General features: G+C 42.9%; 1 protein-coding gene across 3 annotated transcripts in view; it reads left to right on the forward strand.

The window, feature by feature from the left end:
• The window catches only part of col12a1a (collagen, type XII, alpha 1a), a 393,755-nt gene that overhangs the window by 171,172 nt on the left and 195,600 nt on the right, over nt 1-26,983 (forward strand). For all 3 annotated transcript variants that reach the window (XM_072264772.1, XM_072264773.1, XM_072264774.1), the window contains 3 exons: nt 958-1,100; nt 14,229-14,358; nt 19,519-19,661. In XM_072264772.1, the coding sequence (XP_072120873.1) occupies nt 958-1,100; nt 14,229-14,358; nt 19,519-19,661 (416 nt within the window). The remainder of the gene's footprint in view (nt 1-957; nt 1,101-14,228; nt 14,359-19,518; nt 19,662-26,983) is intronic.

Genomic DNA, 26,983 nt, shown 5'->3' on the forward strand with positions numbered 1-26,983 from the left:
AATGAAGGAGCTCTGACTCTGTGAATGATGCTGCTTAAGGAGGCATAAGATTTGCATGGATCAGTTTTGAGATGATCATGGAGCCATAGAGCCCTACAGTACAGAAAAGGCCTTTCAGCCCACCTAGTCCATGCTGAGCTATTATTTTTACTCAGTCCCATCGACCTGCACTTGGACTAAAGTACTGTATAGCCCTACCATCCAGGGTAGGTAGATCAGATGTCATCTCTTCAGTGTCCCCATGATGATGGCAGCATGGAAAAATTGCTGATGAGGCCTGGCTTGAGACAGAGCTGGCAATGAGAAACAGTGCTTCATCACTATGCCCTTAATCCAACTGACGTTAACAAAACAACTAGAATGAAGGAGCACCACACTGTCGCAGTGTTAACATTATCGCATTCCCTATAAGTCAAGTTCTCAAATCCTGGCAAATTCCTTGTAAAATATCTGTGTACTTCTTCAGTCTTGTTGACATCTTTCCTGTTGGTAGGTGATCAGGACTGCAGCGGTGATTGGGTTTACTGTCTCTGACATTTGCTGTAAAATTTATTCTTTTGCAGCAGCAGTACGAGCAAGATATAAAAATTACTCCAAGTTACAAAAATAAGCTAGAGTGCGAGAATAAATACCAACATAGTATTTGCAGGTTCATGGACCATTTAGTAATCTGATGGTGGGGCGGGGGGAGAACCTGTTTCTAAATGTTGAGTTTGGGTCTTCAGGTTCTTGTACCCCTCCCCAATGGTAGGAATGAGAGGAGAGTGTATCCAGGATAGTGAGGGTCCTTAGTGATGGATGCTGCCTTCTTGAGGCTCTGCCTTTTGAAATAGTAATGATGTTCTGACCCTGAAAAAAAAAAATTAAGCAAGACATATTATATAGAAGTGGAATCTACTTTCTGTGCATGCTTATTAGAAGGAATTGGCTCTTCTGATAATGTTCTTTAATCTTCAGTTCCCTTGACGCCTCCTCGCAACCTCCAAGTGTACAATGCCACCTCACACAGCCTAACTGTGAAATGGGATCCCGCCAGTGGTCGAGTCCGAGGATACAGGGTTATCTATGCTCCAATGACCGGGGACCCCATCGAAGAAACGGTAATCTAAATTATTTTGAAGCCACTGTTTTATCTTGTACTGTTGTACATATTTAACAGAAGCCAGTGTCCGGATCTGGTTTCTTTAAAATGTTTAGCGAGTTCTGAATCCACACAGCCAAGTTTCCCTGCATCCGATGCCTCTTGATCTTCTGAATGGCCCTACCATGGGGAATCTTAACAAATGGCTTATGAAAATCCATATATACCACATCCACAGCCATTGCTCTACCCTCATCAGTGTGTTTAGTCATATCTCGTTTTAGAATATCTTAACCTGCTTATTAGGTGTGCATCGATAAAAGTTACCAAGATCAAGGATTGGGGTCGTTTGCAATACGTCTGTAAGCGCCAATGAGGAACAAGAAGCGTACAATCCCAACTAGACACTTGGCCTAGCTCCACTGTAGACCAGCTCACACAGGTGGATGCATGGAAATGCTGAAGGAACTCAGCAAGTCCATAAGACCATAAGATCGGAGCAGAATCAAGCCATTCAGCCCATTGAGTCTTCACCATTCAATCCCTCCCAAACCCATTCTCTTGCTTTCTCTCTGCAATGTGTAAAGCCCTTTCTGATCAAGAATCTATCAGGCTCCACTTTAAATGTACCCACGTCTATGGAGGGGAATAAACAGTTGACGTTTCAGGCCGAGACCCTTCCCCAGGACTTGAAGGAAAGGAAGCAGAAGGCAGAGATTCAATGTGAGAGAGGGGGAAGGGTCCAAGATGGCATGTGATAGCTGAGATCAGGTGAGGGGGAAGGTGGGTGTGTGGGGGAGCAATGACAGAAGAGGTTGGGAGGAGATAGATGAAAGAGGTGAAAGGCAGAAGAAAGGATGTGTTAGGAGAGGAACGTGAATCATGGAAGAAAGGGAAGGAGGAGGGAAACCAGAGACAGAAACACACACAAAATGGTTGAGAAATTCAGCAGGTCAGACACCCCTATGGAAGGGGATAAGCCGTCAATGTTTTGGGCTGAGGACCAGAGGGAGGTGATCAGCTGGTGAGGAATAGGGATGTGGTGAGAGGATAACTAAGAATGGTGAATGGAGAGAGAGAAAAGGGGAGTGGGAGAAATTACCAGAAGTTAGAGAAATCAAATTGATGGCTACCCTGATGGAATATGAAGTGTTGTTTCTCCATCAGAACTGGAATGTTAGAGTTGATCAGCAGCCCTTTTACTGTTTTTCTAAGTTGATTATCAGGGCACAGAAATTTGTAAACAATAACAGAAAATGCCAGAAACAATCAGCAAGCCAGGCAGCATCGGTGGGAAGAACAGTGAATGTTCATGCCAAAGATGAAGATTAAGGATTAGCTTTACTTGTCACAAGTGCATCGAAACATACGAACAAATGCATTATTTGCATCAAAAACCAACACAGTCTGACATGTGCTGGGGCCAACTGGCTGTCGGCAAAGTGTGATAAATACGATAACTCATTTTAATGATGTTTATTGAAGGACTGGTATCAGCCAGGATGCTGATAAGCACTATCCCACCTCTCTTTGAAATAGACCCATGGAATACTTAATGTACAAAAGTAAGTTTTAAAGATTAAATTTAATTGTCATGTGTATATTGAAATACACAGTGAAATGGATCATTTGCGTCAGAGACTGGTACAGAAAGGGTTGCTGTAATCATGTTGCATGAGAGCCATTTCCGTCAGACCATGTCTCCAGCCTCCTCTCTTAAGTTACACGGCTTTGTGGGAGATAAAAACGGCTTCAAGATACCCAGCAGATGTCAAATAATGAGTTGTAGATTTTTTTTTTAAAAAGATGATCTTTATTTGTCACAAGTACATTGAAATGTATGGTGAAATGTGCTGTTTGCATTAATGACCAGCACAGTCTGAGGAGGTGCTGGGGGCAGCAAGTGTCGCCATGCTTCTAGCCCCAACGTACTAACCCTGACTCATATGTCTTTTTGGGAATACGATAGGAAGCCAGGGCACCTGGAGAAAACCCATATGATTATGGGGGAGAACAGTGACGGGGGTGAAACCCTGGGTGGTTATCACTGGCTGTATAAAGCAATTGCATTTTAAATATACCCAGTGACTTGGCCTCTGCTACCATCTGTGACAATAAATTCCACAGATTTGCCACCCTCTGGCTGAAGAAATTCCTCCTCGTCTTTTTTCTAATGCTATGTCCTTCTGTTCCTGAGGCTGTGTCTTCGAGTCCTGGTCTCTCCCACAGCAAAACTCTCTACCCAACATTCTGTCCTACTTTTCTGTTTTGGTTTTCTCAGTTGACAGACCAGTAGATCTATATCATCAAAAGATCCGGGCATTTCTGCACGGAATCATCACCGGATAGAGAGGTGAGCCGCAGAATTGTTGTTAAAGTAATATCAGAAAAATTGTCAAAAACTTCAGGCAGCTTCTGTGAAGAGACAAACAGAGTTACTAACCTTTCCACAGAATGATTCTGATGACCGCTCAGAACTTTTTCAGAGCAGCACACACAAAGTGCTGGAGGAACTTAGCAGATCAGGCAGCGTTCATGGAGGGGAATAAACGGTTGCTATTTTCATCAGGACATCAGCCCCTTCATCAGATACTACCTGACCTCCAGCATTTTATGTGCCTCGCTCTGGATTTCCAGCATCTGCAGAATCTCTTGCTCTCATTATTATAAACACAGTCTCTCCCTCCACAGATGCTGCCTGACCTGCTGGCTATTTTCAGCATTTCCTTAGTTAACTACAGATTTCACCATCTGATTCTTTTTGATCACAATATTTTGTTAGTTGATGGTGAGAACTCATTGGAAACGAGGATAGAAAAAACTTGCTCCATTCGTAAGATCTAGGTTCACTTCCCACTGCTGTATGTAAAGAATTTGTATGTAGGATCATAGAGTCATAGAAAAGTACAGCGCAGAAACAGGCCACTCGGCCCATCCTGTGCATGCTGAAGCATATAAATGACCAGCTGTCCAACACCCCTACCATCCATGTACCTATACAAACTTAAACGTTGAAATCAGCCTCGCATGCATCATTTGTGCTGGCAGCTTGCTCCACCCTCTTCCGACCTTCTGAGTGATGAAGTTTCCCCTCAGGTTCTGCTTAAACATTTCACCATTCACCTTTAACCCATAACCTCTGATGGTAGTCCCACCTTGCTTCAGTGGAAAAAGCCTGCTTGCACTTACTCTATCTATAACCCTCATAATTTTGTATACCTCGATCAAATCTCCTCTCAATATTCTGCATTTCAAGGAATAAAGTACTAACCTATTCAATCTTTCCTTGTAACTCTGGTCCTCTAGTCCCAGCAACATCCTTGTAAATTTTCTCTGTACTTTTTAAAACTTATTTACATCTTTCCTGTAGGTAGATGACCAAAACTGCACATGATAATCCAAATTAGGCCTCTCAAATGTCTTAGACAACTTCAACATAACATCCCGCCTCCTGCACTCAGTATTTTGATTTATGAAGCCCAACGTGGCAAAAGCTTTCTTTTCATGACCCTGTGGATTTCCTCCAGGTGCTCTGGTTTCCTCCCACATTTCAAAGGTGTACAGGTCAGGGCTAGTGAGTCGTGGGCATGCTATGTTGGTGCAGGAAGTGTGGTGACACTTGCAGGTTGCCCCTGGCACATCCTCGGACTGCGTTGGTCATTGATGCAACAAAGTGTTTCACTGTACGTTTCGATGTGTGTGTGTGTGACAAATAAAGCCAATCTTAAAAAAAAAAATCCATAACTCGTAATTTTACATCTACTGGGTATCTTGATGTTGTTATTATCCCCCACAAAGCCATATAAATTAAGAGAGGTGGCTGGAAATGTGGTCTGTCAAATAGGACTCTCATGCAACATGCTTACAGCAACCTTTTCTGCTTTGTTAACCGAGACAGGAACATCTGTGAAAATACAGAAACCTGATGCAGATGTGTTAAGTATCCACTCAACAATAGTGCCAACAGTTTTGCTTTGAATATTTTTGAGTAATTACATTGAAACCTTATATTAGCAGACCATTAACAAACTCCAGAATTTCACAATAAGGTCTGTACTGAAGGTCAGGTTAAAAATTCCAAGCAGTGGCAAGAGTTGTTTTTTTTTTGAACGTTAAAGCAGCTGCAGATAGTTTTGAGAGTGAAACTGTTTCCATGAGTGTAATGTGCTCACCTCCGTTCACACACGCACTCATGCCCTGTGGGGATATTTGAGTGAGGGGGTATCCGACTGCAAGCTTTAACTCTTTGCTGCCAGAACACATTTCAAATCAGACTGCAAACATCCAGACTGAATCTTGCTTCAGTACATCATTCTCCATTCTCCAGCCCACCCCCCCCGCCCCCACAAACCCAGTGACCACCCGTTTTAATGCCACTTCCCATTCCCATACGTCCATCCATGGCCCCCTGCACTGTCGTGACGAGGTCACACCGTTTGACAAGCCACTCACCCTCCTCTCTGTATGCCGACTCGTCGTTGTTGCTGATGAGGCCAGCCACTGTAGTGTCATCAGCGAACTTGATGATGTGGTTTGAGCTGGATGTGGCAGTGCAGTCGTGAGTCAGCAGTGTGGCCACCATCAGCCCTGAGGTTGGTGCCAGTGCTCAGCGCGATGGAGCTTGAGATGTTGCTGCCAATTCGGGCTAACTGGGTCTTACCATCCAGAAGCCCAATATCCAGCTTTAGAGAGGGGTGCTGAATCAGAGCGAGGACAGTTGACCCACCTGCCTCTGAGGGATGATCATATTAAACGCTGAGCTGAAGCTGACGAACAACATTCTGGGTATGAGACACTGTTTTCTAGGTGGAACAGGATGGAGTAGAGGGCCGAGGCTATGGGAATATCAATAGACCAGCTTGAATGATAGGTAAACTGGAAGGAGTCCAATATGAATGGAAAGTGGGATTTTATTCTATCCATTACAGTACAGAGAAGAAATTTGTAGAGATGGTAAAAGGCAAAGATCGAGTGGACAGCCAGAGACTTTTTTCCCAGGGCAGAAATGGCTAACACCAGGGGACATAATTTTAAGTGATTGGACGCAAGTATGGGGGGTGGGGGCAATGTCAGAGGTATGTTCTTTACGCAGAGAGTGGTGGGTGCATGGAACGCCCTGACAGGGTGATGGTACATTAGAAACTCTTAGATACGCACATGGATGGTGGACAAATGGAGAGCTATTTGGAAGGCAAGAGTTAGATGGATTTTAGAGTAGGTTAAAAGTTTGGCACAACTTTGTGGGCTGAAGGGCCTTTACTGTGCTGTAATGCTCTGTGTTCTAACATCAAAAAAAATTGCATTTCTTGGTTGCAGTTTAAGTCGGCTCACACTAAGAATACAAAACACCTGCTGCCTGCCAATAAAATATTTTTGATTAAGTTAAATAGTAGATCCTTTGCTGTGGTCGACCCTTTTGGCAAGTTCCTTTAACCAGTGCCTAATCTGTGAAGATGAATAAAGACATTTTTATTGATTTTCATTGATCTTTTGTCCTGGTTTCTGTTACTTTATCAGAAGCAGACTTTTTTTGTTGTAAACAAAGTCATCCAAAAGTTTTGTAATCGCCAATTGCTATAAAAATGTATCTGCACTGCTAATTGAAAAACTTATTTCTCTGAAAATATTTACAATGTACTTTTATTGTATTCTGCCATTGTTGGTGAAAATTTAATTCCACACATTTAGGACGAAGGAGGAATATTCTGAGCTGCATTTAAACACGTCCTTTCTGTGGAGGAACTGATGCCTCCGTCGGTCAGGGTTGACCGTAGATGTTGTGACCAAGCTGTCTAGATTTGCAAGCCAGGGCAGTACAATATGTTCTTCCCCTTCATAACAAGGGGAATTGAGTATAGGAGCAAAGAGGTCCTTCTGCAGCTGTACAGGGCCCTGGTGAGACCACACCTGGAATATTGTGTACAGTTGTGGTCTCCAAATTTGAGGAAGGACATTCTAGCTATTGAGGGAGTGCAGCGTAGGTTCACGAGGTTAATTCCCGGGATGGCGGGACTGTCATATCTTGAAAGATTGGAGCGACTGGGGTTGTAGACACTGGAATTTTGAAGGATGAGAGGGGATCTGATTGAAACATATAAGATTATTAGGGGATTGGAGAAGCTAGAGGCAGGAAACATATTCCCAATGTTGGGGGAGTCCAGAACCAGAGGCCACAGTTTAAGAATAAGGGGTAGACAATTTAGAATGGAGTTAAGGAAAAACATCTTCGCACAGAGGGTTGTGGTTCTGTGGAATGCTCTGCCTCAGAAGGCAGTAGAGGCCAATTCTCTGGATTCTTTCAAAAGAGAGTTAGAAAGAGCTCTTAAGGATAGCGGAGTGAAGGGATATGGGGAGAAGGCAGGAAAAGGGTACTGATTGTGGATGATCAGCCATGATCACAGTGAATGGTGGTGCTAGCTCAAAGGGCTGAATGGCCTACTCCTGCACCTGTTGTCTATTGAGAGCAAGCTCCCCCTCGCCACACAGCTGATGAACCCAGAGGAACCCAGGGAGACTGATGAGAGGGTATAGCTGCAAGGGGGCAGAGGTCTGAAGTAAAAGCTTTCCTTCTCCTGGATAAGGCGCCACAATTAAAAGTATAGGAAGAAAGTACAGGTGGCATAGTACCGTAGCGGTTAATGTAACGCTATTACATCACCAGAAAACTGGGCTCAGTTCTGCTACCATCTGTAAGGAGAGTGTATGTTCTCCCCATGACCCAGGTTCTCCTCTGGGTGCTCCGGTTTGTTCCCATAGTGCAATTAGTTTAATTGGTCACATGGATTTAATTGGGTTGCAGAGGCTCATTGGGTCAGAAGGACCTGCTACAGTGCTGTATTTCTAAACAAATGAAAGCTATAAATTAGAAGCAGACTACTTTTGTTGTAAGTAAACCCATCCAAAATATTCGTTTAAAATCTTCTGTAATTGCCATTAAACTGATTAATATATTTCTGCTCAGCCTTTGAGAAACTTATTTCTTCATAAATATTTATGATGTTAAATAAATATAAAAGCAAAACATTGCTGGCAATCCGAGATAAAGCAAAGATGGCTGTAGGTACTCAAGCCACATCTGTCAGAAGTAGATAGTTCACGCCCCAGGTTGGTGACCTGCACCTGGACTGAAAAATGAAAAATACAAATGATTTCAGTATTAATATTGCAATGGATAGTCCTCAGGTCAGATATATCTCAAATTTTCTTTAGAGATTCCTCATGGTTACAGGTCCTATTGGCCTAACAAGCCTGCACCACCCTATGACACACGTGACCAATTCAAGATCTTTAATGCTTAGCTTTATTTGTCAATATTGAGGCTTTATAAGGCACTGACTATGCCTTATTTGGAGTACTGTGAGCCGTTTTGGGCCCCTTATCTAAGAAAAGATGTGCTGACATTGGTGAGGCTTCAAAAGAGGTTCATGAAACTGATTCCAGGATAAAAAGGCTTGTCATATGAGGATCGTTTGATGGCTCTGGGCCTGTACTCACTGGAATTCAGAAGAATTGGGGCAGGGGGAGTCTAAGACCAGAAGGGACAGCCTCAGAGTAGAGGTTTATATAGAACGGAAGTGAGGAGGAATCTCTTGCACCAGAGAGTGGAGAATCTGTGGAGTTCATTGTCACAGGAGGCTGAGTCATTGGTATTGATTTAGCAGAGGTTGATAGATTCTTGGTTGGCCAGGCCATAAGGGGTTACGGAAGAACAGAGGAGACTGGGGCTGGGAGGGAAATGGATCAGCCATGATGAAATGGTGAAGCAGACTCGATGGGCCAAATGGCCTAATTCTGCTCCTACATCTTAGCGGCTTATGGCCAGATGTGGCTTGACCAGCAGAGTGATTTATCTGAGAGTGCAAGGATTGTGCTGGGGGTAGCTCACAAGTGTCGCCATGCTTCCGGCGGTAATGTGACATGGCCACAACTCATGAACACTGCCCCGTACAACTCTGGACTGTGGGGGGGAAACCGGAGCAACTGGAGGAAACCCGCATGGTCATGAGGAGAATGTATAAACTCCTCTCAGACTGTGACAGGGATTGAACCCAAATGTTCTGATCAGTGGTACTTTAAAGTGTTGCACTAACTGGTACATCTCTGGAATGTGGGATGAAACTGGAGCACCCAAGGAAACCCAGGTGGTCATGGGGAGAACGTACAAACTCCTTACATGCAACAGCAGAAGTAAACCCAGGTTGCTGGTGTTGTAATAGTATTACGTTAGGAGCTATGCTACAATCCCACCCTAAATACTTTTGCCCCTCCTCTGGAGTTTTTGTCTTAATATTCTATTTGGATTCAGAAAGGGCAGGTCCTGTTTGACAAACATGCTGGAGATCTTTGAGGACGTAATGAGTGCAGTGGATAGAGGGGAACAGGTGGATGTCGTATACTTGGATTTCCAGAGGGCGTTTGATAAGGTGCCGCACAAGAGACTTATAAATAAGATACGGATGCATGGAGTCGGAGGAAGTGTATTGGCATAGATAGTGGATTGGTTAACCAATAGAAGGCAGAGAGTTGGTGTAAATGGGTGTTTCTGTGGTTGGTAGTCAGTGGTGAGCGGGGAACCGCAGGGGTCGGTGCTGGGTCCGCAGCTGTTTACCATTTACACTGATGATTTGGGAGGGGGGACTGAGTGTAGCGTAGCAAAATATGCTGATATCACTAAACTGAGTGGGAAAGCAAATTGTACAGAGGATGTGGAGAGTTTGCAGAGGGATAGAGATAGGTTAAGTGAGTGGGCCAAAGTCTGGCAGATGGAATACAGTGTTGGTAAATGCGAGATCATCCACTTTGGATGCAGCTCTATAAAACTCTGGTTAGGCCACACTTGGAGTACTGTGTCCAGTTCTGGTCACCTCACTATAGGAAGGATGTGGAAGCATTGGAAAGGGTACAGAGGAGATTTACCGGGATTCTGCCTGGTTTCGAAAGTATGCATTATGTTCAGAGATTAAGGGAGCTAGGGCTGTACTCTTTGGAGAGGAGGAGGATGAGAGGAGACATGATAGAGGTATACAAGATATTAAGAGGAATAGAGTGGATAGCCAGCGCCTCTTCCCCAGGGCACCACTGCTCAATACGAGGGAACGTGGCTGTAAGGTAAGGGGTGGGAAATTCAAGGGGGATATTAGAGGAAGGTTTTTTACTCAGAGAGTGGTTGGTGCGTGGAATGCACTGCCTGAGTCAGTGGTGGAGGCAGATACACTAGTGAAATTTAAGAGACTGCTGGACAGGTATATGGAGGAATTTAAGGTGGGGGCTTATATGGGAGGCAAGGTTTGAGGGTTGGCATAACAATGTGGGCCAAAGGGCCTGTACTGTGCTGTACTATTCTTTGTTCTAAGTCTTATTATTATTTAAATGGTGAAAGATTGCAACATGCTGTTGTGCAGAGGGACTTGGAAGTGCTTGTTCATGAATCGCATAAAGTTGGCTTGCAGGTACAACAGGTTATTAAGAAGGCAAACGGAATGTTGGCCTTCATTGCTAGAGGGATTGAATTCAAGAGCAGGGAGGTCATGCAGCAACTACGCAGGGTACTGGTGAGGCCGCACCTGGAGTTCTGTGTGCAGTTCCGGTCTCCATACTTGAGGAAGAATATACTGGCTTTGGAGGCAGTGCAGAGGAGGTTCACAAGGTTGATTCCAGGGATGAAGGGGTTAACCTATGAGGAGAGATTGAGTCGTCTGGGACTATACTCTCTGGAGTTCAGAAGAATGAGAGGGGATCTTATAGAAACATACAAAATTTTGAAAGGGTTAGATAAGTTAGAAGTAGGAAAGTTGTTTCCATTGGTAGGTGAGACTAGAGCTAGGGGACATTGCCTCAAGATTCAGGGGAGAAGATTTAGGACGGAGATGAGGAGAAACTGTTTTTCCCAGAGAGTGGTGAATCTGTGGAATTCTCTGCTCAGGGAAGCAGTTGAGGCTTCTTTACTAAATATATTTAAGAAATAGTTAGATAGGTTTTTACATAGTAAGGGAATTAAGGGTTATGGGGAAAAGGTAGATAGGTGGAGCTGAGTTTACAGACAGATCAGCCATAATCCTATTGAATGGCGGGGCAGGCTCAATGGGTCGGATGGCCTACTCCTGCTCCTATTTCTTAAGTTCTTATTTCATCAAAAACCATTTCCGACCTTTCACTTGTACCTTATCCCGGGAATGAAAGGTTAATGTATGAGGAGTATTTGATGGCGCTGGGCCTGTTGTATTCACTGTTTAGATGAATGAAAGGGGATCTTATTGAAACCTACCAAATATTGAAAGGCGTCAACAGAGAGGATGTTTCCTAAAGTGAGAGAGTCTAGAATCAGAGGGCAAGTCTCTGAATAAGACGTCCATTTAGAACAGAGATGAGGAGAATTTCTTTAGTCAGAGGATTGTGAGTCTGTGGAATTCATTGCCATAGACAACTGTGGCGGTCAAGTCAATCTAATCAAAGAACCCTTTTTCCTGTGGGTACTCTGATATCCTCCCAAGTTTGGTTTAATAAGACATAGAAGCATAGATATTGATTATGGCTGATTTATTATCCCTCTCAACCCCATTCTCCAGTTTTCTCAATGTAACGTTTGATGCCCTTATTAACCAAGAACCTGTCAATCTCTGCCTTAAATATAGTCAATCACTTGGCCTCCACAGCTGCCTGTGACAATAAATTCCACAGGTTCTCCACCCTCCGGCTGAAGAAATTTCTCCTCATCTCTGTTCTAAAGGGATATCTATTCTGAGGCTGTCCTAGAGTCCTCCATTATCAGAAACATCCTTTCCACTTCCACTCTATTTAGGCCTTTCAATATTTGATAGATTTCAATGAGATCCTCTTCCTCATTCTTCTAAATGCCAGTGAGTACAGGCCTAGGGTCATCAAATGTTTCTTGTACATTAACCCTTTCATTTTGTAAGTTGCCCCTCATGTATTTGGATGACCAGGGAGAGCTGATAGGCACATGAGAGAGATCATGTAAAATAGTGTGGGGAAGGATACCAGGGAATACCCTCAGAGCATTAATAGGCCACACGGCCATCTTCTGCACCTTTGAAATATAGAGTTCAGCTTTTGCTTCCACAGGGGCTGCCTGACCCACTGAGTTTTTGCAGTATCATATTTTGCTTTGTAGATTCCAGATGGTGGGGCCGAGATATACGTCTACCAAAGGAGATGTAAAGTGCTTCTTCCCTCCACTAGCCTGTAGGTCACCCTTGGGCAAGGTGTAGCACCTGCTTAGCTCCCCCCTACTTAGCTTCAGGGCCATGTGAATCCATGGGAGCAGGTGGTGGATGATCCTACAAGCAGCCAGTGCATATCACAAGTTCTGGTTATGGGACCACTAACACCAGGAAGACAATCTCTGAAGGGTATTGATAATGGCTGGGGGTCACCCGTCTGGTAAAGACACTGCCCAGAAGAAGGCAATGGCAAGCTACTTCTGTCGAAAGGTTTGCCATGGTCAATCATGCTTAAAGGCTAGGATTGCCCATGTCATATGACACAGCACATAATGATGATGTCATATGACAGGGCACATAATGATGATGTCATATGACAAAGCACATAATGAAGATGATTCCTGCACCTGCTGTCATGTGTTCTTCTCTTAAGCATTCTCGAAGTCCTAAGAGAATATGGACAGTGCAAGGCAGTCTTTGCAATCCACAGCAGAAGAGCAGGCGGTTATCACATGCGTTCTGGTCTATACTCAGCTTATGTCCGGCACCGTAGTGCAGCGGTTAACATAACGCTTTACACCACCATCAATTAGTTCTATATTCAAAATGAATTTATTATCAAAGTACGTTTATGTACCCTGAGATTCATTTTCTCGCCAGCATTCAGAGTAGAGCAAAGAGATACAGTAGAATCAATGAAAAAATGCACACAAAGATGGACAACCCATGTGTAAAAGAAGACCAAATGTGAAAATACAAAAAAATAAATAATAATCATAATAAATCAACAAGTAAATAAATAATAAGAGCATGAGTTGAAAAGTGAATCTACAGGTTGTGGAATCAGTTTGGAGTTGAGATGAGTGAAGTTATCCACACTGGTTCAGGAGCCTGATGGTTGAAGGCTAATGAAGTTCCTGTGGGTTCAATTACTGTGGCTGTGTGGAAGGAGTTCTCCCCTGACCACGTGGGTTTCCTCCACGTGCTTTGCTTTCTCCCACATTCCAAAGACCTACAGGTTAAGGTGAGTAAGTTGTGAACATTGTACATTGGTGCCAGAGGCATGACGACACTTATGAGCATCCCACAGGACAACAATTGCATTGTGTTGATTCAAATGGCACATTTTTCTGTTTTTTTTTGGATGTACCAGTGAAACTAGTATAATAAAAAAAATCAGTAACCAAATTTCTTCCACTCCAACCAACTCTTCCTTTCAGACGCAGACAAAATATATTTCGTGAGGATTATTCAATCATTTTGTTATGATTATGATTAACTGATCACATTGCTCTTGTTGTGAGCTTTCCCAGCCAATTTACTCTGTTTCTGACATCACATCTGTAGCAAGTCTGCAAAGTCACCTTATTAGCTATAAAGTTGTGAATTGACTTGATAGGCTGAATGGCCTAATTCTGTCCCTATTTCTAATGGTCTTACTGGGTACTGCTCCTATCTCTAATGATCTCACTAGGTACTTGATTGGTAAGGGCGAGGAGGCTACGTGGAGAAGTCAGAATAGGGTTGAGAGGGGTAATAAATCAGCCATTATGGAAAGGAAGAGCAGACTTGATGGGCTGAATGGCCTATCTCTGCTACCAAGGGCACTATGGTAGTATAGCAGTTGGCGCAATGCTGTTATAACGAGGGGCATCAGAGTTTGGAGTTTAATTCCCATGTCATTTATAAGTCCTCCCCTGGCACACGTGGGTTTCCTCTGGGTGCTCTGGTTTCTGCCCAAAGTCTAAAGATGTACCAACAAGTTAATTGGTCAGTGTTAATTGCCCCATGATTTGGTGGGATTGCTGAGCTGTACGGCTCAAAGGGCTGGAAGGGCTTCCTCATGCTCAATAAATAAATGCCTTATAGGTTTATATCAATAGGGAAAGGATTGATGCTCTGGAAATGCAAATCTTTATCTGGTTCTGTCCACCTATTACTTAACAAAATGCTTTTTTTCCTTCAAGGTCACAGTGGGCTCAAGAATGAACAGTGTGGTGTTGCAGAAGCTGGATCCCGATACACCGTACTTAATCAGAGTTGTGTCAGTTTCCAGAACCGGAGATGGGGGACAGATAACTGGCAATGGCAGAACAAGTAGGTTTGATGTCCCGTTCTGTTTTTGTTAACGTTTTAATTGTGATTGTGGAGCATTGCAGTAGAGTAGCGGTGAGCGTGATGCCATTACAGGTCGGGGTGGTGGACTTCGGAGTTCAATCCTGGCATTGTCTGTGAAGAGTCCGTACGTCCTCCCGGTGGAATGCGTGGGTTTCCTCCCACAGTGCAAGGGCATACCAGTTGGTAGGCTAATTGGTCATGGTAAATTGTTCCATGGTTAGGCTGTGGCTAAATTGGTGGGTTGCTGGAAGGTTTGGAATCGCCTACTCCATGCTGTATCTCTAAATGAATGAATTCTGAATGACATGGTCAACTAATTTATTATTGTCATGCATTGATTACAGTCAAAAACATCTTTCATTCCTTTTATAACAATCAGTTCATTATAGCACTGCATTGAGGTAGTACAAGAAAATAAAGCAATAACAGAATGCAGAATAAAGTGTCACAGTTACAGAGAAATGTAGAGCAATTAGATGCAAGATCATTATGAGGTAGATTTGAAGTCGAAGTTAATCTTCTAGGGAACCATTCAATAATCTTATAACAGTGTATTAAAGCTTAAAAGCCTGGTGTTCCATGCTCTGAGACTTTTGTATCTTCAGCCTGATGGGAGATGGGAGAAGAGAGCATCTTGGGGGTGGGTGTGGTTGTTGATTATGCCAGCTGTTTTACTGAGGCGGTGACAAGTATAGGGGAGGCTGGTTTCCGTGTCACGCTAGGCTGTGTCCATGACTCTCCTGCAGTTACACTGCTTGGTAGGGCGGCCTAGACATGGAAGCCGTACAAGCTGCCAGTCCTGCTCCACCTCTTTGTTAGCCTTGGTAATCATTTCTAGACTCTTGGCCTCACATAATAGCCCAAAAGATGCTCTAAATGCCCCTAACAATGGAATCAGAATCAGCTTTATTATCCCTGACATATATCATGTCTCTTTGTAGTAGCGGTATAATGTAGTGAATAAAAATGCTGTAAGTTACAGTAAGAAATATGAAAATAAATAAGTAGTGCAAAAATAGAGCAAAATTGTGAGGAAGTGTTGATGGGTTCATGTCCGTTCTGATGTCTGATGAGGTGTTCCTAAAATGCTGAGTGTGTGTCTTCACTTTCCCCCATCTCCTCCCCTATGCTGAGGCTTTCCGTTGGCTGGGGTTGACTGTGGATGTGTCCCAGCAGTCTACACGATAAGCAAGCCAGGGCAGTATGATGTGGAGAGCAAGCTGTTACCCATGTAGCAAGCTCCCGCTCTCCACGCATCTGATGAACCCAAAGGAACGGCAGAGACCGATACAGTTCGGCACCAAAGGCATCACAGGAGTCGCCAGTCAGCGTTGAACTCAATGAAGGACTGCCTTTGGGACTCCAGCTCCAGATTTTTCCTTGTGGTTTACTCCCGAAGCCTTCCCCGTGAGTGGGTAGCCACAAGGCAGCAGAGGTTTGAGATCAGAATTTTCCTTCACCTAGAAGAGCTGCCAACCACAGCTGACGAGCCCATCTGCCAAAAGCAAGTGGTTTTTAAGGTGCTAGTAACCCACCTTTGCCCATTTTCCTGTCAGTCAAAACTTTCACTGGGCTTAGTAGCTAAGCTGCATACGAAGGCCAGGAGCTGGACTTGGTTGTCAGAGGCTATATCAGACGCACATCATTAGAAGCATTCAGAGGTAGTGGGAGCTTATCCCCACTACCAGCCCTGGCTATAACAACCTTAAGAAACCTCCTCTGAGGTAGTAAAGAGAAGAGGGCATGTCTCTATTGATGATGGATGCTGCCTTTTTGAGGGGCTGCCTTTTGAAGATATTCTGATGGTAGAGAATGTTCTTGCCATGATGGAACGGGCCAGGTCTACAACCTTCTGCAGCTGTTTTTGTTCACTTTATTCTGCATTCTGTTATTGTTTTCCCTTGTGCTACATCAATGTACGGTGGAATGACATTATCTGTATGGAATGCATGCGAGATAAATTTCATTGTACCTTGGTACTTGTGCCCAGAATAAACCAATGTGTCAATTTACCTTTAACCCAATGTTAATGTAACCCATTCAATTTGGTTTGGACCTGTTGAGTGTTTCCAAAAATGTCTGTTTTAGCTTTTAGTTCAAAGTGGGCTAGCAAAATACAATTCCCCTTTCTCTATTGTCCGCCAGCGCACTGAGTTTGGAACTGTTGAAATATACTTCCAACAGGGTGGAAATCCATCATACAATTAGTAATTTGGCCTGAACATCTCAACCTCCTTCAAAGAGACAACAAGAAAATAATTTGTTTGAAAAATGCAGAACTGATTGGCTTGGGAGCAAGAAGGAAAATAGAAGAAAAACAGAATGTACTTTGAAAAGTTCAGTGGTTGAGTGAACTGATTGGGAAAGGGATTCAGGGATTATTGTGGAAAAGGCTTTGAAATCTCTCGCTTGCCGCTCGGTTGCTTTCAGAGAGGAAAGAAACAACATTCCTCAACGGTATCACGACCTTAAAAAAAAACATAAGACCATAAGACAGGAGCAGTATTAGGTGATTCAGTCTATCAGTCTGCTCCACCATTCCATCATGGCTGATTTATTACTCCCTCAATCCCATTCTCCTGCCTTCTCCATGTAAATTTGATGCCCTCATTAATCAACCCATGCTTCAGTGACTTGGCCTGCACAGCAATCTGTGGAAAAGAATTCCGCAACTTCATCACTGGAAGCACACTTTTCACATCTACGCTGGCTAGGCCTATCAAAATTCAATAGGTTTCAATGAGATCTTCCATTATTCTTCTAAGTTCCAGTGAGTACAGGCCATAATGCGTATGCAGAAATGCTCCTTATACATTAACACTTTCATTCCTTGGGATCATTCTTATGAACCTCCTCTGGACCTCTGGACCCTTTTCAATCCCAACACGTCCTTTCTTAGATATGGTCCTAAAACTACTCACAGTACTCCAAATACAGTCTGGCCAACAATGTTCCCTTAAATTTGTAATGACCAGTTTGCAGAAAAATCTTGTGCTGTGCAGTTTTTTGCCCAGTGACAGCAACGTGTGCACTGAATAATTTCTTCAATAAAGCAGTATAAATAAGCCAGTTCCAAAATCTGAAGACAAATCATTGCAAAATCCCCAATGCCAACACTGTCTGCATCAGAAATTGGAAAAGGAAATGTGATTGTGTACCGTCATGAAATATACTTAACATGCCGACAAGGAAGCGGGTGACAACCTTTCGTGTGCAGTTTAAATTCATTTGTGTGCTAATAGCTAAAAATGTACACACATGTACACCTTAGCGGGAACATTGCCTTATAAAGCCTTAGCATTACATTCTTGCTCTTATATTCTAGTCCTCTTGAAATGAATGCTAACTTTGCATTTGTTTTCCTTACTCAGCATGTAAATTAACATTGAGGGAATCCTGTATGAGGATTCCCAAGTCCCTATCCAACTCAGATTTCTGAATTTTCTCCCTATTTATAAAATAGTCTATCCCTTTGTTCCTTCTAGCAGGTGAAGGACTGTGCATTTCCCGACACTGTATTCCATCTGGCACTTCTTAACCCATTCTCCTAATCTGTCTAAGTCTTTCTGCACGCACTCTGCTTCCTCAACACTACCTGCCCCTCTACCCATTTTCATATCATCTGCAAACTTGGCCACAAAGCCATCAATTCCATCATTCAAATCATTGACAAAAATGTGAAAAGAATTGGGCCCAATAGTGACCCCTGTAGAACACCACTAGTTGCTGGCAGCCAATCAGAAAAAGCTCCTTTTATTCCCCATTCTTTGCCTCCTGCCAATCAGCTGATGTTCTATCCATGCTAGCATCTTTCCTATAATACCATGGGCTCCTACCTTGCTAAGCAACCTTGTGGCACCTTTTCAAAGGCCTTTAGAAAATCTAGGTAAACAACATTCACTGACTCTCATAGTCATACTTTATTGATCCCGAGAGAAATTGGGTTTCGTTACAGTTGCACCAACCAAGAATAGAGTATAAATATAGCAATATAAAACCATAAAAAATTAAATAATATTATGTGAATTATGCCAGGAAATAATTCCAGGATCAGCCTATTGGCTCAGGGTGTCTGACCCTCCAAGGGAGGAGTTGTAAAGTTTGATGGCCACAGGTAGGAATGACTTCCTATGACGCTCTGTGTTGCATCTCGGTGGAATGAGTCTCTGGCTGAATGTACTCCTGTGCCCAACCAGTACATTATGTAGTGGATGGGAGACATTGTCCAAGATGGTATGCAACTTGGACAGCATCCTCTTTTCAGACAGTACCATCAGACAGTCCAGTTCCATCCCCACAACATCACTGGCCTTATGAATGAGTTTGTTGATTCTGTTGGCATCTGCTACCCTCAGCCTGTTATTTTCTCAAATAATTCCAACAGATTTGTCAGGCAAGATTTCTCCTTAAGTGAGACATACTGACTTTGGCCCATTTTTACCACGTGCCTCCAAGTACCCCAAAACCTCGTCCTTAATAATGGATTCCAACATCTTCCCAACCACTGAGGTCGGACTATCTGGCCTATAATGTCTTGTCTATTATCTCCTTCTCTTCTTAAAAAGTGGAATGACAAATATCTAATCAGCCAATCATGTGACAACAACTCAATGCATAAAAGCATGCAGACATGGTCTAGAGGTTCAGTTGTTGTTCAGACCAAACATCGAAATGGAGAAGAAATGTAATCCAAGTGACTTTGACCATGGAATGGTTGTTGGTGGTTTGACGGGGTGGTCTGAATGTCTCAGAAACTGCTGATCTCCTGAACTTTCATACAAAACTAGAGTTTACAGAGAATATGGTGAGCAACAAAAAATGTCTAATGTTTCAGTTCTATGGCGAACAACTCCTTATTAATGAGGGAGGTCAGAGGGAAACAGACAGACTGGTTCTAGCTGACAGGAAGGTGACAATAACTTAGATAACTATGTGTTACAACAGTGGTGTGCAGAAGAGCATCTCAAACCTTGAAGTAGATGGTCTACAGCAGCAGAAGACCATGAACTCAGTGGTAAAAAAAACCTGATTCAGAGGGTGAAGTTGGGTTTGGAAAATGTGCTAACTGATCAGGAGTTGAGCCTGCCTGGTGACCACTGAGACAGCATTTAATAGAGCTATCTGCTTATTGTCTTCCAGAGCCGCTTGCTTCAGTCCGCAATCTAAGGGTGTACAACCCAACAACTAGTTCACTGACTGTGAGCTGGGATCCCGCCGAAGGTGTCGTACGACGCTACAAGATTCGTTACGTTCCATCCACAGGGCCTGGAAATGAGGAAGAGGTGAGTTTTCCTGCATTTGCTCTTGAACGAAAGCCAGTGTTACCTGAGATTTGGTGCAGTGGGAGCCAACAACAGCAGCTTGTAGTTACGCAACAACGTCCCAAGGAATGTGTGCAAAAATGCAAAGCTAAGAGCAGGCCATTGGGCTCAACAAGCCTGCCTCACTGTTTCATCTTGTCATGGGTGATCTGCTGTGGGTCTAATCTCAATGTACTTTTCAAAGTTCAAGCCAAATTCTGCATGTGTTCCTCTGGATTTCCAACATCTGCAGAATCTCTTGTGTACGGGAAATAGAAATGTGGATTTTGGAACTGCAGTCAAAGCCTAGACGTGGAGTTATGGAATGCAGCAGTGACGACTTGCAAGAACATAGAGCATGTGATGATTATGAGTAGTCATCCCATACTACCCTGAGATTCACTTTCTTGTGGGCATTCACAGTAAATACAAAGAAGTACAACAGAATCAGTGAGAAACTACATACAGCAAACAATGTGCAAAAACAGCAAGCTGTGCAAATACAAAATGAAAAAAAATATATATAAGCAATAAATATCGAGAACATGAGTTGTCAAATCCTTGAAAGTGAATCCAGAGGCTGTGGGAACAGTTCGTTTGGTGTGAGTGAAGTTATCCCATTTGGTTCAAGAGCTTGATGGTTGAAAGGTAATAATTGTTCCTAAACCTGGCGGTGGGTGTCCTATGGGTCCTGATGGCAGCAGCTACAAGAGAGCCTGGCCTGGGTGGTAGGGGTCCTCGATGACGGATGTTACTTTCTGATGACTGCGCTCCATATAGATGTATTCAATGGTGGGGAGGGCTTTTTTTTTGTCATGGTCTGGGCTGTATCCACTACTTTCTGTAAACATCTCTTCTGTGCCAGTTCTTTGTGGGAGCAAGCTAAACGATTACACGGAGTTGGTGTTCAAAATAGAGGGCAATATATTCAAACACTGTTGCACACCAGGAGAACAGCAAAATCTGATCTACCCGAGCGTGAATTTGGTACAGCTTTTACAGTCTCAGTTGATGAACTTTGTTTTTAGAAAGACTTAATTTAGTAAAAGACTAGGTCTAACAGCAAATCCAATTTTCCATTACAACAGTGGGTGCATGCTAAAACATAATTTAAGAAGTTAATGAAACGTGGACATGTCTTATAAGGACAGATAAAGTGAGCCAGGGCTTTTCTCTTTAGACCGAAGTAGGATGAGAGGTGACTTGATGAAGGTTGATCAGAGGCATAGATCAAGTGGACAGCCAGAGGCTTTTTCCTAGGGTGGAAATGGCTAATACTAGGAGGCATAATTTTAAGTTTATTGAAGAAGCATATGGGGGGGGTGGGGAATGTCAGAGGTAAGTTTTTTTTATACAGAGAGAGGTGGGTCCATGGAATGCCCTGCCAGGGGTGGTGGTAGAGGCAGATGCATTAGGGGGATTTAAGAAACTCTTAGTTAGGCATATGGATAATAGAAAAATTGAGGGCTAGGTGGGAGGGAAGGGTTAGATTAGGTTAAAAGTTTGGCACAGTATTTCTGACAGAAGGGCCTGTACTGTATTGTAGTGTTCAATGTTCTGTGTTCTTGGGAGTCGTTGCTGCTACATTCCATTTCTCCACTTCTAGCCTTCGACTGCGGTTCCAAAATCCACATTCCTCTTTATTGAACACAAGAGATTCTGCAGATGCTGGAAATCTGGAGGAACACTTACAAAATGCTGAGGGAACTCAGTAGATCAGTCAGCATCTATGGAAAGGAATAAACAGTTGACATTTTGTGCCAAAACCCTTCATCAGGACTACTTACTAGTTCTATCTACTCCCTATTTATCACATAGTAGCCCTCACTATTGTTTCCCCTACAAAAATATATTCAAAGTAAATTTATTACCAAAGTACACATATCACCTTATACAACCCTGAGATTAATTTTTTGCAGACATACTCAATAAATCAATAATAGAATCAATGAAAGATCACACTAAACTGGGCGTTCAACCAGTGTGGAAACACACACAGAAAGAAAGAAATAATAATAATAAATAAGCAAGCAATAAATATCAACAACATGAGATGAAGATTCTTTGGAAGTGAGTCTGCAGGTTGCAGGGACACCCCAATGATGAGGCAAGTGAAGCTGAGTGAAATTATCCGTTTCCTCATCTTGCAAAGATGTTTCTACCTCCTCGTGAAATACCCCCAGCCTCTGGGGTAGAGACTTCCTGAGATTCACCAGACGTCCCTACACACTTCAGTTTTAAAATGACAGTCCCTATTTGTTACAGCCATGTCTCCTTGTCTGAGACCTTCTCACTAGTGGACAGATCACAACGTCTACTCTACTGTACCCCTGAGGATCTCATGTTTTTTTTTAGAGATCACCCTCATTCTTTTATGCCCCAAAGAATAGAGATCCAGCACCCTATTGATGTGGAGAGACTTAGAGTTTTTGGGGAGGCGATTAAAATGTGGGAAAATGGTCATTTTTAGGGGTTGCCCTGAAGGAGAAGGAAAATATGTAGGAGCAGAGAAGTTTTACCTCTCTTCCTCTCTCCCCACTTTCCACAGGGATTGCTCTGTCTGTGATTCTCTTGTCCACTTGTCCTTCCCCACTAATCTCCCACCTAGCTCTTATCCCTGCAGGTCGAAGAAGTGCTACACTTGCCCATTCACCTCCTCCCTCACCTCTATTCAGGGCCCAATCAGTTCTTCTGAGTGAGGCAAAACTCCACCTGCGAGTCTGTTGGAGTCACCTTCTATATCCAGTGCTTCCGATGCAACCTCCTCTACATTGGTGAGACCTGATGTAGGTTAGGGGATTTTTGCTCTGTTTGCAACCAGCAAGATTTCCTGGTGGCCAGCCATTTTAATTCCAATCTCCATTCCCATCCAGACATGTCAGTCCATGGTGTCTTCTTCTGCCCTGATAAGGCTACTCTCAGGCTGGATGGGCAACACTTCATATTCCGTCTGGGTAGCCTCTGACCTGATGACGTGAATATCGATTTCTTAGTATTTTTCCCCCTTCCCCTTTCCTTTACTTCCATTTCCCACTCTGCCTCGACTTTTACCTCTTCTCTTCTAACCAGATGCCTGTCACCTTCCCCGGTGCCCTTCCTCCTTTCCTTTCATGATCCAATTCTCTACTCCTGTCAGATTCCTTCTTCTTCAGCCTTTTACCTTTTCCACTTATCACCTCCCAGCTTCTTACTTCATACCCCTCCTCCACCAATCTGACTTCACCTTCTGTCCTCCTTCCCCTCCCCCAGCCTACTCATTCAGGCTTCTGCCCTCTTTCCTTTCTGGTACTGATGAAGAGTCTTGGCCCAAAACATTGACTGTGTCTTCCCCTCCAGGGAAGCCTGAGCTGCTCAGTTGGCTCCAGCATTTTGTGTGTGTTTTGATCAGGGTTTCGGAGAGAATTTAGAAGTCAGGGTTAAGTTGACTGAAGGCGCACCACCAGCAACATTGTGTTAATTTAAAAAACAATTGGGTTGGAGCAAGGATGTCTAATATCAGCGGAATAGAAATTGCCGTTGAGGTTTCTACTTGCGGCTAAAGCCTACCCTTGTGCCAATAATTGAGAGTTGCAAAGAAATAAAGCAGTAAACAATGAGAAATAGCGCACTACTGTCCACGGCATATGTGAATTAAGTCAACATTACACTGACAGCACAGGCTTCCCCAGGTAATTAATGCTAAGGTGACAGAAACTTAAAAATGTTATATTCTTTTGAAATAGTTTTAAGTGTTGGGTTCAGACAGAGTGCTACATTCAGGCCATATCAACACCAGTTCTCTGGTTAGGAAATATATTCAGGCAGTGTTCATATCGGTGCCTGAGTTCCTCCAGCATTTTGTGTGTGTTGATTTGGATTTGCAGCATCTGCAGACTTTGTGTTTATCCAGCTCTTGCCCACCTGCTCCTCTAGACCTCATTAGACTGCAGCCAGGCTAGTTGGAATTCAGAGTGGATGCCTCCAGAAGATATGGTACATCATTAAAGACCCCTCACACTCTCTTCATGAACTGTTTGTTCTTCTGCCATCAGGCAAATGTTACAGCAGCATCAAAACTAAAACCACAAGGCTACTAAACAGCTTCCTCCCACAGGCACTCAGACTGCTACATAGCTGCTCTACCTGACTCTGCTTTGGACACTTTTAACTTGCACTGGACACTTATAACTTGATTTCAACTGACACATGGCTGTTGTGTTTTACTATTGTTATGTTTATTATTTAGTGTTGCGTTTGTTATGTTATGATTACACTGCTCCTGGGAAACGCTGTCTCATTCTGCCCTGCAGAGCTGATGTACGGTTAGAATGACAATAAAGTTTTTTGAATCTTGAAGAGAAATTATGCCCCACAGGTTTTGATTCACAAAGGTAAGATCGAAGGAACTTACTGTGTAGTATGAAAGAAGCTATGGGTGGCACAAGTAGCATTACAGTTAACGTTAACGCTATTACAGCACCAGTGACCCAGGTTCAATTCCCGTTGCAGTCTGTGAGGAGATTTTACAGTCTCCCCGTGACCACGTGGTCTTCCTCACACATTCCAGGGACGTGCAGGATTAGTAGGTTAATTGGTCACATGGTGTAATTGGGCAGCACAGGCTCATTGGGCTGGAAGGGCTTGTTACTCTGCTGTATCTCTAAATAAACAGTCAAAAAATCCTTTTGTGTTACATGAAAGTGAAACCCCACTGGCTTCCTTGGCTGCATAAGCCTGGGGAAGACACACTCTGGTCCTGTCAAACCGAGGGAGTGAGACAGCATCCCACCCCAAACCCTGGTTTGTGTAATTTGCAACCCTGTTACAACTCATGGGACAACAGACAGCACACTGCATGCGATCAGAGGAATTACGTTTATGATTGTATTTTTTTTATTGTGTTTTTATCTTATTGTGTTTTTGGAGTAACAATTCTTTCTTTTTCAATCTTTTTATTAGTATCATAATGATAAAGATTAACATAACATAGTAATCATACAAAGTTATTGGGATTATATTGTTGTAACTATATATAAGTATAAACCCAGTTAATACATGGATATTAACATCCAATCTTACAGGATACAAATATTATACATAGAAAATTAACATGAAAAAGGAAAAAAATATATATACCCCAAAAAAACCTAATCTACAAAATAGACCAACTAAACTACAGAAAAGAAAAAGACATGGGCTGTTGTGAAATATATTAAAAAAAGGAACTATTAGTGTTGTTGACTCCACTCCTCTCAACATGAACTAACAAGAAATAGAAGTTTGGAAAAGGTCAAATTACATCATATGGAAGTATTGAATAAATGGCCTCCAAATCTTTTCAAGTTTAATAGAGGGATCATAAATAACACTTCTATTTTTTTCTAAATTTAAACACAACATAGTTTGAGAGAACCAGTGAAATGTGGTGGGGGATTGATCTCTTTCCAATTCAGCAAAATGGATCTTCTGGCCTTTAGTGTAAGGAATGCAATCATCCGACAAGCTGAAGATATTAAAAGATTTGGTTCTATCATCGGTAAACCAAAAATTGCAGTAATAGGGTGGGGTTGTAAATCAATACTCAAAACAGTTGAAATAATATTAAAGGTATCTTTCCAGTATTTTTTTAAAAGAGGACATGACCAAAACATGTGAGTTAAAGAAAATATCTCGGAATGACATCTATCACATATAGGATTTATATGAGAGTAATAATAAAAATAAAGGCATCCGTTAGTGATGCGAGACCATGGATCTGCGCCTGAAAAGTCTTCCCTCTCCAGGGCGCAGGCCTGGGTAAGGTTATATGAAAGACCAGCAGTTGTCCATGCTGCATGTTTCCCCTCTCCACGACACTGATGCTGTCCAAGGGAAGGGCATTAGGACCCATACAGCTTGGCAACGGTGTCGTCGCAGAGCAATGTGTGATTAAATGCCTTGCTCAAAGACACAACACGCTGCCTTGACTGGGACTCGAACTCACAACCTTCAGGTAGCTAGTCCAATGCCTTAACCACTTGGCCACGTGCCCACACATGAGAGTAATAATGAGCTAATTTATCCTTGGACATATGAGCCTTATGCACTACTTTAAAACTGTATCAACACATGTTTAGCACATATAGAGGATGAATTAACTAATTGAAGAATTTTTTCCCATTTTTCACTAGGTAAAGTAATCTTAAGTTCCCTTTCCCAATCGGTTTTAACTATATTAGATACGTCTGGATGTATTTTCATAATTATATTATAAATGTTTGCTATTACACCTTTCTGACAAGGATCTAAACCTCAAATTTTTTCCAAAATATCCTGGAGTTACAATTATTTCGTTCTCCTTTACACTTGAGTACTGGTAATGACATGAAACAATCCTGAACCTCCTGAATGTTGAATGCAGGCCCTTTCCTGTTCCCAACTGCATTTGATCTGCCACCTTGCTTTATTTGTTTACTTTATTTGAAAGCTCTTTTCTATCAGAAAGGCTCTGCACCTATTGCTGGAGAGGCTGGTATTTAATTTTGATTCTGAACAATGGAGCTAGTTGCTAAGCAGCGTTGCCTTAGAGAGTAATTAAGAATGAAGCAAGATGACAGGAGTTACATTTGAAGACTGTGACCTAACAGCTACAAGCAAACCTTTTGGTGTATAGGGCAGCCAATCTTGCTGCATTGCTGTATGGAGCTGAATCATGGACCACTTGCAGCAGACACCTGAAAGCCCTGGAAAAATAACACCAAAGAATCTGATGAAAGATTTTGAGGATCAGCTGGAAGGAAAGATGCACTAACACAAGCATACTGGATGAGACCAACATGAAGAGCATCTCCACCATGATAAAACAAAACCAACGTCGATGGATAGGTCATGTCAGCCAGATGCCTAACGCACGTCTCGCTAAAGAAATCCGTCACTCCCAGTTGAAGAAAGGTCATCGAGTCTGTACAGGAGAAAAGAAGTGGCTCAAAGATAACATCAAAATCAGCCTGAAGAAATTCAACATGACCTGTAAAAACTGGGAAGATATTGTACTCAATGCATACGCTTGGAGGAAATCTGTTTGAGCGGGAGCTGCACTGCGTGAGAGTGACCTCCGCTTTACTGCAGAGAACAAGCAGCAGCTGCAAAAGGAGAGACTGAACAACCAAAAGACCCGACCACTAATCACTTACTTGTGCCCACATTGCAGCTGAATTTGTGGATCTCGGATCAGCTTCTACAGCCAACTGAGGACCCACCATAGACAACCCCTCAGGAGAATGTCATACTTTACTTGAGTGACCACACTGCTACTACATAACGATGGGGTTCTTTCCAAAACACTT

The sequence above is a fragment of the Mobula birostris genome, chromosome 8 (assembly GCF_030028105.1).
Source record: "Mobula birostris isolate sMobBir1 chromosome 8, sMobBir1.hap1, whole genome shotgun sequence".
NCBI classification, from domain to species: Eukaryota; Metazoa; Chordata; class Chondrichthyes; order Myliobatiformes; family Myliobatidae; genus Mobula; species Mobula birostris.